Raw genomic sequence first — 13,366 nt, 5'->3', positions numbered from 1 at the left:
GTTCAAAGAACTGAACTCCTTTATTTTATCTTTAGTGATTTTATTTTTCTCAGGTCAGTTCATGGTTCAAAATCAATTTATGATTTATACCTAGTTTCGAACTAGTTCGGGTATGCGATCTAGTTCTTAACGGTTTCAAACCGGTTCTGAACGAGTTTGAGTTAAAACAAACCAATATACAGTTTAAGTTAAAATAAACCAATTTGTTTGTTCTGGTTTTCCAAACCAATTCTTTTGGTTCAGTTCAATTTTAAACCTGTTTATAAAATCAATTCGGTTCTCAAAACTGGTTCAGAAAAATGTAATTCGATAAACTTTTGTTCGATTAAGTTATTTTGCACATACCTACCTGAGAATGCAAAATGGTCTTAGGAGAGTCGACCCAATATAGATCACACAGTACTCAAACTGATAATAATATAAATAAAAGAAATGAAAAGTTAATAAAAGAAAAATATAAAGAACTTTTTTATATTAAGATAAAGTACTTTTTTTTTGTAATCTAAGGGGGTTAACAACAACACCCCAAAGAGATCAATTCAATAAAATCATTCTGAAATTACAAGACAAAGACAAATCAGCCCAATACAAAGGTCAAATACCAGGGGTGGGTTTGAAAAAAATACAAAAATTATTCTCAACAGTATAGTCTAAAGGATATTTAGAAAGCCAATCTGCACAACTATTTCCTTCTCTAAAAACATGAACAAGGTGAACTTCCCAATTCTCTTGTAACCATGCTTGAATCCGAGTCGCTAAGCGAGACTCTCGAGCTGCTCTTCCACTACTGGAGAGCAAAGTGATAACTGAGCTTGAATCACTTTCTAGGATGCAGCGTCTCCAACCTCTAGCCCAAGCAAATTCAAGACCCTTGAGGACGCCCCATAATTCTGCAACAAAAGCTGAACAATGGCCAATATAATAAGCAAACCCTTCTTTCCAATAACCATTTTTATCTCTTATAATTCCTCCACAAGCAGCACCCCTACCATCACTCCAGGCTGCACCATCCGTGTTTAATTTCACCCAACCTGGGTCCGGAGGTAACCATCTAATAGGAACAGAAATGTAATTCTTGGTCAGCTTTGTCCCCTTAGAAATTATCCAGGCTTGTGTATACTCACGAACCAGACTCTCTACGGACTGCACCTTGTATGCTTTCCCGTTATTTTCCACACCATGAACCTAATTGTTTCTCCACTGCCAAGCTAACCAAACAGTAACAGCAAAAACCAACGACCAGGGGGCATCAAAGCACAAGATAGATACATTTTGAATATTCAAGGAAAGCCAAAAATCTAAATCAGTATCAAAGAAATCATTTATCAAATTTGGCCTCAAAAGATCAGACCAAACTTTTTTAATCTTGGGACAGTCACGTGCCATATAAATAATGGATTCCTCATGAAAATTACAAATAAAACAGCTAAGAGGACACAATCTAAATTTAGCCAGGAAACTCCTAATTGATAGACGATGATGAGCAGTCTTCCAAAGGAACAAACTTATCCGATTGGGCCCTTTTAAATTCCAAATGGCTGACCAGAATTTTCTGTCAATACCATTAGAACTATTCTGATTTAGCAATGTAAAATAAATATTTTTCATAGAAACTTCATCTGATCCAACTAAATTCCACCATTTTTTGTCCATACCATTAGATTCATGAGGAGGAAGCATGCTTCTAATAATTTGAACACAATCATCAGGAAGAAAATTAGATATATTCCCACAATCCCAAGTGCCATCATGAGTAACATAATCAATTACTCTCTTACCGGCCTCTGTTGGGGAAATTTGAGCAATAGCTCTGTTTGCAAGTTTTTCCCTAATGTTCACCCAATGGTCACAAAACAGAACAAAAGATCCATCACCCACATCCCAAACCAACTTGGGTTTAAGCTTATTCCAAACATCACACATAAATTTCCAAAGGCGAGTATTGGATGAATTGCTGAGTATTGGATGAATTTTGGTACTTAGCTTTTATTACCTTCACCCAAAGCTGATCAGGATCATTAACAAAATTCCAAACTAGTTTTCCCAAGAAAGCTTGATTCATGACTTGTAATTTCCTCAACCTCAGCCCTCCATCTGCTTTTGGTCTTGTAATTATGTCCCAACCAAGAAGATGCATATGTTTCTTCCTTTCTGTATCACCCCATATGAAGGCTCTATGAATCGATTCCAATTCATTACAGACAACTTTAGGAATCATATTGCTTTACATGAAGTAATATGGCATAGTAGACAACACAGATTGAGAAAGAATCACTCTGCCCGCCTGAGAGAGAGACTGGGATTGCCAGCTAGATAATCTTTCTTTAACTCTCTCAACTATACCAGCAAATAAATTTTTAGTAACTCTACCATGATGTATTATTGCTCCAAGATATCTTCCTATATTTGTTACTCTTTTAAATCCACTCTGTTCTGTGATTTTAGTAGCTAACTCATCTAGAGTATTCTTTGAGAAATAAATATAAGATTTTTGAATATTCACCTTTTACCCAGAAATATCTCCAAACAAATTCAAACATCTGAAAAGGATATTAAGCTGATCTTCACTGGCTTCTAGAAAAAGCATCAAATCATCCGCAAATAGGAGGTGAGATATTTTGGGTCCACCCTTACCAGCTCTTATTGGCTTCCAATGATTCCCATTCACTGCTGTATCAATGATATGAGAAAGCTTCTCCATTGCCAAGACTAACAAGTAAGGAGAGATTGGGTCTCCTTGTCTGACACCTCTGCTTGGTTGGAATTCCTCCGTTAACTTTCCATTCCAAATAATGTTGGTTTTTGGAGATGTGACAGCTGCCATGATCAGTTTTAAAAGTTTATTAGGAATATGAGTTTCATCAAGCACTCTATGAATGAACTTCCAAACGATCATAAGCTTTCTCAAGATCTACCTTTATCACCAAAAACACTTCTTACCCCGCATTCTCCTCATAGAATGAACCAGTTCTTGCACAATAATGATATTATCTTGAGTATGGCGCTGAGGCACAAAACTAGATTGAGCAGGAGAAATTACTTTCCATATAATTAGTTTCAGACGACTCACAATAAGCTTGCTGATAATTTTATAAATAACCGGGCATAACGAAATTGGCCTAAATTGCTTGATATTCATCGGATTCTGGACTTTAGGAATTAATACCAGCATAGTAGAATTTATTGATGCTAGAACTTCAGGATAATTCCAAATCTGATTAACTAAGGAACATACCTGAGATTTAATTAAATTCCAATTCTTCTGAAAGAAAAACGCAGGAAAACCATCAATACCTGGTGCCTTGAATGCTCCCATGCTGAAAGTTATTTGTTTAATTTCCATCTCATCCGGGACTTTGCTTAAAGAATCCTTTTCCGGCTCTAGAAGATCAGGCCAAAGGTTTCCTGAAGAAATCCACTTTCTGTTACATTTGTCTTCAGTGAAAAGAGTTTTGAAGAAATTGCAAGCCATTTTTTTGAGTTCATCAGGATCTGAAATCCAAGCCTCACCATCATTTTTAAGCTTGAAGATTTTATTCGAATTCCTTCTGACAATTGTACTGAGATGATAGAAACGAGTATTTTTATCTCCATCCGCAATCCATTTCTGCCTGGATTTTTGAAACCAAAAAAGTTCCTCTTCACGAAGAACATTAATAAGCATTCTCCAAATTCGTTAGAGCTTGAGAATCATTTTGAGGACGGTTGTTCTGGATGTTGGCAATTTTTTGGGTAATACTATTTTCTTTCTATGAATATCTCCCAAAACTTTCTTATTCCATATTCTAAGTTCAAGCACCAATATTTGTAACATATATGGAAAATCAAAATCAGAGTCCCACTTGGCCCGGATAAAGCTATTAAACGCTTGATGATCCTGCCAGGCTGCAAAAAATCTAAAAGGCTTCTTACCTTTCTCATCTGAATTTTCGAATAACTTTATTAATAGATAATTGTGATCAGATAATGTCCGAGGAAGGGATGACACTATAGCATCATCAAACATCATTCTCCATTCCAAATTCGCTACAACTCTGTCAAGCCGTTTAAAAATTCTTCTCAAATTGGTCCATTTAAGACCTTGCCAGGTGAATAGAAGACCATCACAGCCCAAATTTGTCACCTGACAGTCTTCAAGCACAGAAGAAAAATTATCACACTTGGTTGGGTCAGCTGGAACACCCCCTATCTTCTCATGTGTGTAAGCTATTTCATTAAAATCACCACCCAACAGCCACTGTCTATTCATAGTTTCACTAAGTTTTCTAAGATCTTCCTAAAGATTATTTCTAACATTTTGAGAAGGACTAGCATAAATAGCAGTGAAACCAAATGAATTACCTGTAGGCAGAGAGACTCTACAATGAATAAATTGAACTGACTTGGATAGAAGAGCTATATCCACCTTTGAACTATGACACATTAACCAAATACCCCCTGCAAAATCCTGAGCTTCTTGAACTAAAAGGCTATCAAATCCCAACTTCTTCGTTAATTTTTTGCACACCTCGCTTTGAGTTCTGGTTTCAAGAAGAACAACAATATCAGCAGAATCTTTCCTGACCATGGACTTAAGAGTACTACCAAAATCTTTCTTGGCAGCCCCTCGAGTATTCCATATTAGGACATTCATTGATAACTGAGTAAGCTTTTTGCAGGGGTTAGAGAACCCAGCTTATTCTTATCATCCAGCAAACCATTCTTCTTTGCATCTTCGTACTCCATATTAGCACAATCAGTCTCAACATGATTTCTAACCACTCCCATCCAATCTGGAGGTTTTGGGTCCAGATTCCTATGATGTTTATTCTGTTCATCGTCATCTACTTCCATACAATGGGTATGATGCTTGATCTGATCTTCATTCCTCTTAGCATATTCAGCTACTGTTGGACTTACTATTCCAGAATGATTTTCTACTTCAGAATCTCTAATTTCAAGTGGTGCTTTATTACCCACTGAAATAGCAGAACCAGAACCCCTATTTTTGTTTTCACCATTGCTTTTTCCAGCTTTTGACTTGCTCTCATACTCCTTCTTTTCATCTTCCACCAAAATGAATTTAGATTTTGTTTCCACCAGCTCCACAGGATTAGATGCATTCTTCCTATTTTTGGATTGAAGGGACCTCTGGGAATCATCTTGATATAAAACCATAGCTTTTGACTTGTCATTCTCTTCATTCTGAGATGTATCCTTCCTTAGAACATCAAAATTAGTACAATTTTTCTTCTTCATTTGATCCTCCTTTCCTTTATGTGAGTCAACTCTATTACTCTGAGAACCTTTATTTCTTCTATTCCTCGACACCTGCATCCAAGGGCCAAATTTAGAATTACCCTATGCTATCTCTTCTTCCCCCTTGTCACAAATATCTTGACTGTTAGACACCACTTCTCGACTCTGACTATCTTGATTAGCCTCCTGTGAAACTTTTGTTGGGCAGGTTTCCAATCTATGATCATATTTACCTATCCATAGTAAATGAGATGAAGCCCTTCATACTCAATCTTCTTAGTCCTTCATTCCACTTTATACTCTGCTTGGAGAGGTTTTGTTAGGTCCAACTCTACACACATTCTCGCAAATCTCCCTCTAGCCAGAGAAGTGATAGCTGCATCCATCCTTATATATTTACCTAACCAATTACCAATACTCTGAACTAACCCAGTATTCACGAATTCCATAGGAAATTCAGGGAGCCGAACCCAAGCCATTATTCGATTGATAGATGCCTGATAGGGTTGAAAATATGGTTCCCAAGACCTGATCACAAGATAGTGATCAAAAAATATCCATGGCCCTGCTGTTAAAGCAAAGTCCATATCTTTTTTTTTCAAACCGTACCAAAAAATAATCATTTTCCAAATCAGCCACCATAATTCTCCCCTCTCTTGCCCACAGGTTTTCTAATCTATTTTTCATAAAGGTAACAGAAACTTTCTTACCCATTAGCTTTACGAAGATTGCTTGTTTCCAAGGACTCTATGCCTTTCTTTTGAACTCATCGGACAAGATGAAATTCATACGACCATCTGCATTTTCCTGACTTATAACCTCGGGTACATTCCCCTTGCTTTCTTCAGTTGGAGATTTTGGTTGAACTTCCTTGCCCTCATCGACCACCTGCTCAAGATCATCTTTCCATTCCCCGTTGTGCCGCATTAGAATTTCTTTGAAGGACATATTTTCAGTCATCCATTCTTCTTCCCTTCGCTTCATCGATTGCTCATAAATTCACTATCTCCCCCTTTACTTTTCTTTGTGCTCCTTCTAAGATTGTCTTCCTCTTCCAACGATCGAGCATGACCAATAACTGACGACATGCGATTTTCTTGAACCCACAATAAGCGTGGGAAGATGAAGCGTTGTTGCTGGCTTTAACCCTCGATCAAAGAAAACACGCCCAGTGGGAAAGCGCAACTGCGCAAGCACAAGTTTCTCTTCAAAACCCTAGAACTTTTGTTCAAACAGCGAGGCTTTGTGTTTTATGTTATTTATTTATTTATCATGTTAGACCTTTAATCTTGGACAATTTTAATTAACATGTAATTTTCATTTTGAATGATTGAATATGTATTAAACTTTATACTCACATTGTAATAAAAAAAATATTAAGCCATAAGATTGATTATTTTAAATTTGGATACAACATTTTTCTTTTATAAGTTGATCATTCATAACCTGAATATCAAATTTAAATGAACAATAATAAAAATCTCATATTTAAGTTGGGATCTGGACCACGCCAATGTATTTTGGCTGGCCTGCAAAGACTCATTAAAGGGCCACACCTTGCCTCTCCTACCTTATATGATAATGAAACAATTCCTCACATGACCCAATGTGGCAAGAGGATAAAACACTTAGACAAACTCTCTCATATCATAAGGGAATATCATTCTCACCTATATATACTTCTTTTATATACGTGAAGAAACATCTTGTATTTATTATTTTCATGAGCTATTATCTTGTCGAATTGTAAAGCCATCGTGCCTGTATACATTCCTCTCTTTCTCAGTCATGCTTGAGATAACACAATGATGCCTTTCATAGAGCTTTGATTCATATCATTACCTTCTTAAATGCCTATATAGCGAGATAGATATTACACCCATTGAGGAATATAGACTTAACTCTAACTCCACGTGAGCACATGTTGTGATTTGAATAAAATATATTATTGCATATTCTGATAAAACATTTCTCGACCCAATAGCGAAATGCTTTACGATATGTATATTTATAAAAAATTATTAATTTACATTTATTTAAAGTCTTTTTGTCGTTGCATAAAGCTAAAACAAATATGTCGTCATATATAGTAAGATATAATTCCCCATTAAATGTAAAGGCTAATTCTGTTAAACTACTCATATTACATTTTTTTATGGTCTTTGTTAATTTTGAATAAATTTTTATAGTAATAGTAATACATATCATATTTTCATATTCAAATAAAAAAAAAAAGTAATAAAAAAGTAGAGAGAGAATACGACCCACTGTCACAGAGAGAGGACTCCCCGAACAACGAGGGAAGTGTGATACTGGGAAACAAAAGCAAGCGTTGTCGTTTAATTTATAATCTCTTAGACTTAAACCCTCTCGCTCAGCCGGAAATGCACCACAGTCGCACGTAAACGACACATAAAAATGTCGAACTCTGGGGATTCAATTGCAACGGTGCAAGACCGTGAGCATGAGCAGAGCGAGCAATCGCAAGAATGGGAAACCATGGCTAGAGCGTGGCTGTGCTCGTTCCCAGAGGCGAAGGAAGTGAGCATGCCAGAGGTCGAAGCCTGGATCGACTCCAACATCGATTCTCTCCCCGAAGGTCTCCGATCCATGCCTCGTCCCGATCTCTGCCTCAGACTTATTTCCATTCAGAATTGCATGAGGTTCCCCTTCACCAATCAGGTTTTTATTGTTTCTCTCTTCACTTCATCCTCTTTCTCTTTCTCTCTTCATAAGTTTTATTTTGGCGCACGTGCTTTTCTTATGAAGTGGGATTTGGAGCAATCAATTCGAGATATTAATGAGAAGAATACCGTATGAAGCCTTATGTTTTGCTATAGAAAACTGGTTTTTAGTCTCACAAGAATAGATTAAAATCTAATGAAGAAACTCAGGTATTGCTAAAATTGCTCTGGAATGTGATACTACTAAGAACTTCCCCAATCAGTACTTTGTGTGCTGCTGTAAAAATGTTTGCATCCTAGTTTGTGGCCTGTCCCATACTGATGAAGGTCTTGATTTTTTGTTTTTATCGTTTTTGATTTTGATTTTCCCTTGCATCCCAAGAAATGTGCACTAGGATTTAGTAGATGATTTATGGTTGGGGAAGACAACTCTCTGGTGTCTGTGTGCATAAGCTTTAGCTGAATGAAGAGGAGGAAGGGTGTATAGTTGATCTATGATGAGCATGTGGGTTAAACAAGAGCAGTTAAAATATTTCAAATTTATGTACCCTTCTAACTGTGTCAGAGTAAGCGGGTATCAACTTTTAGTTTGATGAAGATGCTCAATCTCTATGGCTATGTTCTTGGGTTTTTTTGAATTTGAGATCTACTCACTTTTTTGTTTGTTTATAGTCACATCATTTCAAGATAAAGGTAGACTTTTATTTATTTTTTAATAAATAAAAAGGCATTTTCTAATTTCTGTATGACTGGTTTATCTGGTAAGCAGTATATATTTCTGCAATAATGGTTTCCTGGTAACAGTGCCTAGTGCTTTTTTTTATTACATTTAAGAAAGAAGGTGGGCTGTCTTGTGTATTTTGGTTGACATACACACAAGCTCATGCTTCTTGCCAAGATTCCCTTTACTGGCTTTACATAAAATTAGATAGTTTTTCAACAAAATATCCCAAACATTTTAAGTTGTTACTCTTGATATTGTTTAATATTTCAAATGTTGCAGGAAAGGGATGTTAATCAGCTTGATCTTCCACATGCAAGGTTTCAACGCACTGATCAATGGTTACCGGTTTATTCGTGGTTAGAAACTTTAGATAAGGATGAGGTGGTTAAGTCCAAGGAGATTTCCGACTGGTTAACAGAGAACCCTAAGGTCCAAGAACAGTTATGCTCAAGGCATTCACGCTATCATTTGATGCACTACATCAAAAAATGCCATTTAAAGATATTGAAAAGAAGGGGAAAGAGGAAGGTTTAAATTCGCTCTTATCTTTCTTATTTCTTTTTTCAATGTTGGGGAAGGGGGTGAGTTGGGCGATTTTTCAATTGAATTGGCACCATGAACATGACACTCTTTTATGGCATTTGGTGTTTCGACATGTCATATACATATTATGTAGGTAGCTTCATCTGTCCCATTCCTATAACTGAAATAGTTTAGTTACTTTCTATTCCCCATGCCTATCAATATTAAAATTACCCATATATATTGGTGGAGTGTAGCTCAACTGGTATCTCCCCTCCTCTTTAACAGAGGGCTGTGGTTATGCAGTGGGGTTTCAAACTACCACCTCCCCATTTCGCATTCCCTCTTAGGTCCAATGTCATATATATATATGTGTGTGTGTGTGTGTGTGTGTGTGTGTGTGTGACATTGATGACAGTTTGAATATCATATGCTGTGTGTAAGATTTCTGTTGACTTTATATCATATATATATTACTCCTTGTTTTCCTGGGCAGAGTTTAGAACAACCTGACAAAGACACATCATTGAAGGTTCAGAAAGATGTGGTGATGAAACATCCAGCCCCACTTCCATGTATGGTTTATCCATCTTACCTTCTAAATTTTTGCTCGTAGTGTACAAAAGAATGTTTATCTCACTTTCACTCAGCCAAAATTGGCACATTTCTGTGAAGTAGCCTATATGTGGGAGCACATTACTGGAAACTTATTTATGGGAAAGGGAAGGGAAGGGGAAGAGGAAGAGGAAGAGGGAGAGGAAGAGGTAGAGGGAGAGGAAGAGGAAGAGGAAGGAATCAAATTATTAGAAATGCTTTTAAAGTAATACAAATGTAATTATAAATTGTGCATGTGTAATCAATTAAATTGTTTCCAATATATTGTGTTTTGAGCTATTCTGTATCTATGGCTACAATTTCTCAACTTTTATCACTCTCTTATAGCCTTTACAGCCTTCTGTGTATGTCTGTGAAGTGTTGCGGGATGCAGTTCTCTAGTTTTGGGTTTATTTCTTTTGTCAGTGAAGGGAAGTTTGGGTGGGTTAGTGGAGTTTACTTATTCCTAAGATCTTAGTTATACTTTTAGATTTAGTCTATCTCCAAATATGTTGGATAAAAGTGGTTCTTTTATGTTGTCTGGACTAGTGAAACAAATAGCATATTCCTAAGGAGGTGTTTGTTTCAAGATATATGATTAATTGATTATATTCCCAGGAATGACATTTCCAAAAAGCTAAAAACATGTTTGGTTAGCATTTAATATTTTCGGGAATCATTTCAAAATTCAGAAAAAAAATGTGGTAGAAAGAAGTGTGAATTGACGTTAATGGTTGGATTGCAAGATAACTTCCACTGCCATGCTATAGGAAAACAATATACCCCACCTCTCATCTTAGGAACAATAATCAAGCCACTTCCCTAGAAATAAATGATGCCTAAGAATATTTTTTTTTTAAACTTGTACCAAGCATGAAATATCATATTCCCAAGTTAGCTTTCCTAAGAATAACTGAAGAATTGTTGAAACAAACGCACCTTAACTTTTATGAACACAGGCATTTTTCGTTGGGATATGGATTCTTGACTGAAAATCTCTTTACTTAACTCTTCCCCGCTCCTTTCTGAAGTGGCTCTCTTTGAAAGAATGTAGTATTGTTGTTATCAAAAGCATTAACAATTATGATTTCTATTAGGGTACTACCACAACTGCATGAGTTGTAATCAAATGCTAAACTCTATGAAATTCTTATAAATTATATTTACTTCTAATTTCCTACTTACCAAAAGAACATGTGGATTATGGAACTAAAAGAATCACGTATTCAAGCAATAAACTTTTGAGATGTTCAAGCTTCAGACATTTTCTTTGTTCTTGTAATTTTTTATTTCCATTTCAGTTTGGGTCATTCTTCCATATTTTCAACAACATATCTCTCATTCTGTAAATGTCAAATTGGTAGAACTGTAAGCAACGTTTATACTAGGAGGAATAAGAACAATAACTGAAAGAGAAGTACAAAGGAGTGGCAATTGTATAAAAGAAGGAAGGAAAGGGAGACTAATTCCCACAAGAGATTATGAGACAAGAGAGGTGTTGAGATATATAAACTAGCCTCATCCAATAGCTTAAGCTTTTGGGTTGAATTGGTTCTTTACATGGTATCAGAGCCTCGTGTCCCGGGTTCAATCCTCGCCGCCCCCCACTTTCTTTCAAGTGGAATTTCTTTGTTTGCACAGGTAGGTGGGCCTGTGCATTGTCTACCTTTCAAGCCCAGTGGGCTCTCGTGTGAGGGACGTGTTGAGATATCTAAAACTAGCCTCACCCAATAGCTTAAGTTTTTGGGTTGAATTGGTTCTTTACAAGAGGTGTTGTGAATTGGGGAGTTTGTTATAGGGCAGGGGAGAAATGATGAGTTGGAGGAGAGAGACGATGGGAAAATAACAGAATGAGAGGATGGTGGGTGATGTAAGAGAGGTTTGAGGGACGAGGTAATGGTAGGAAAGAAGGAAGGTAGGGAGTGGGGTAAGCCTATCCTAAGGCTGGAGGTGAGGTTCTTGGGCACCATTAAGTGTTGTCTTCGTCCTGTTCCTTTCAGTTTTTTTTAGCATTCCAAGAATTTGCTGAATCTCATTCTGCTGTAAGGAGCTGTGCTCCTAGTTTTTCTTATTAATATATTTTGTCTCTGTACTAGGTTTCTATCACAGACCTTAAAAAAAAAATTAAAAATTGTGTTTTGAATCACACACATATTATGGGAATTAGGTTAATGCTATTACTTTATAAATACAGGTGATGGTCTTTCCTGTTAATTTTGCAGGTAGTTCTGCAAACAATCTGCCCAAAGATAGTGATTTGTTCGTGGCTAAAAGAAATGAAGCCTATCGCAAATACGAGATGTGAGTAAGGAGATTTTCTTTGTGTGGCATTTTAGGTACTAGAAGTTTATCGTAGTTCAGTTTTGCTCACACTGATTTGGTTTCAGTTTACTGGAGTTGGAGAAGCTGCTTTCCCCAGTATTCTCAAAGCAACCTAGCATAAATCAATGAGACAGTGTCAGAAACATCAACTATTGTGTCTGCAGATTGATATTTGCGGTGAGTGGGAACTTCCTGATGCGGCCTCACTTCAGGGGTAGGAACCTTGTGCTAATCCGTCTCCTCCTGATCAACATTCACTGAAGCAATGCTGCCTCTCCTTAGTGTTTAATTTAAAAGATAAATATTCTCTTCAGGAAAAGGTAGATCATAGTTGTTTACCTATGTAGAAAGTAGTGTAGCAGAATTATTTTACCATCATCTGACCATTACATCAGTTTCGGACATCATGAATCAGAGCTGGTCCAAAGATTTCCTGTTATGAGTGATTAAACATTTTCATGAGCTCCTGTAAGGTGATGAATATATTATGCTAGTTATGCTTAAACATAGTCAACCGCACGAGTTATTATTTGTTAGAAAGGATGCCACGAACTACTCTCTGAATTATTTCTCGCACCGTCTAACTTTAAAAAAAAATGAAAACCCAGTAGCCGGTTGCGTGCAGTTTTCGTCCTTTGTTTTAGAAAATCAGTACTCAATATTCGAGTAATATTGAATAAAAATAAAATAAAGTAACTATTTTTCATTTTGTCTGTGCATTATGCAGAGGAAAATTTTAACAGTAGTCCATGAATATGAACTTCATACTTGTAATCTCAGTTGCTTCTTTATTAAGTACTGCAGGAAAGAGGGACAATGACTGTACTGCCATATTTTTAGAAATTATTTTTTTATCTGCCACGCGTTCAAAACATTTTTTAGAGTGCCAAGTGGCTAAACTCACTACAGCCCATGGCACGTTTGGTGTGCCCACATGTTAGGATGTTTAAGGCTGCCAAACTTGCTATGGGTCATAGTTTGGTGTGCCCACATGTTAAGATGTTTAAGGCTGCCAGACTTGTTATGGGTCATAGCATGTTTAGTGGTTAAAGTGTCAGCTTGCTTTGACTTAAAGTAGAATACGTGGCAAGCTCTCACCAAACGTGTTGTCAGTAGTAGCACTTTAGTTCAAACGGTTCACAAAAAAACCAAAAAGTGGGACATGTGGCAAGCCCCCACCAAACCTGTTGCGGGTCATAGCACTTCCAGTTCAAACGATTCACAAAAAATAGCCGTTACACTGGCTATTTAAACCCCCCCCCCTTCTCATATCCCTCCCACT

The 13,366-nt window shown here is 36.8% G+C and overlaps 1 protein-coding gene across 1 annotated transcript; it reads left to right on the top strand.

Moving 5' to 3' along the window:
* The first annotated feature begins 7,504 nt into the window (after positions 1-7,504).
* On the top strand, positions 7,505-12,598 carry LOC133314352 (uncharacterized). The gene is made up of 5 exons (XM_061515828.1): positions 7,505-7,920; positions 8,926-9,174; positions 9,665-9,743; positions 11,985-12,063; positions 12,150-12,598. The coding sequence occupies exons 1-5, from the start codon at positions 7,657-7,659 to the stop codon at positions 12,211-12,213; spliced, it is 735 nt and encodes a 244-aa protein (XP_061371812.1). The 5' UTR covers positions 7,505-7,656; the 3' UTR covers positions 12,214-12,598.
* The last annotated feature ends 768 nt before the right edge of the window (positions 12,599-13,366 follow it).

Source organism: Gastrolobium bilobum, unplaced genomic scaffold (genome assembly GCF_033153095.1).
Source record: "Gastrolobium bilobum isolate Gb01-03AN ecotype WA unplaced genomic scaffold, APGP_CSIRO_Gbil_v1 utg333, whole genome shotgun sequence".
NCBI classification, from domain to species: Eukaryota; Viridiplantae; Streptophyta; class Magnoliopsida; order Fabales; family Fabaceae; genus Gastrolobium; species Gastrolobium bilobum.
The sequence above is the reverse complement of the archived record's forward strand: the minus strand, read 5'-3'. Positions and strand labels throughout refer to the sequence as shown.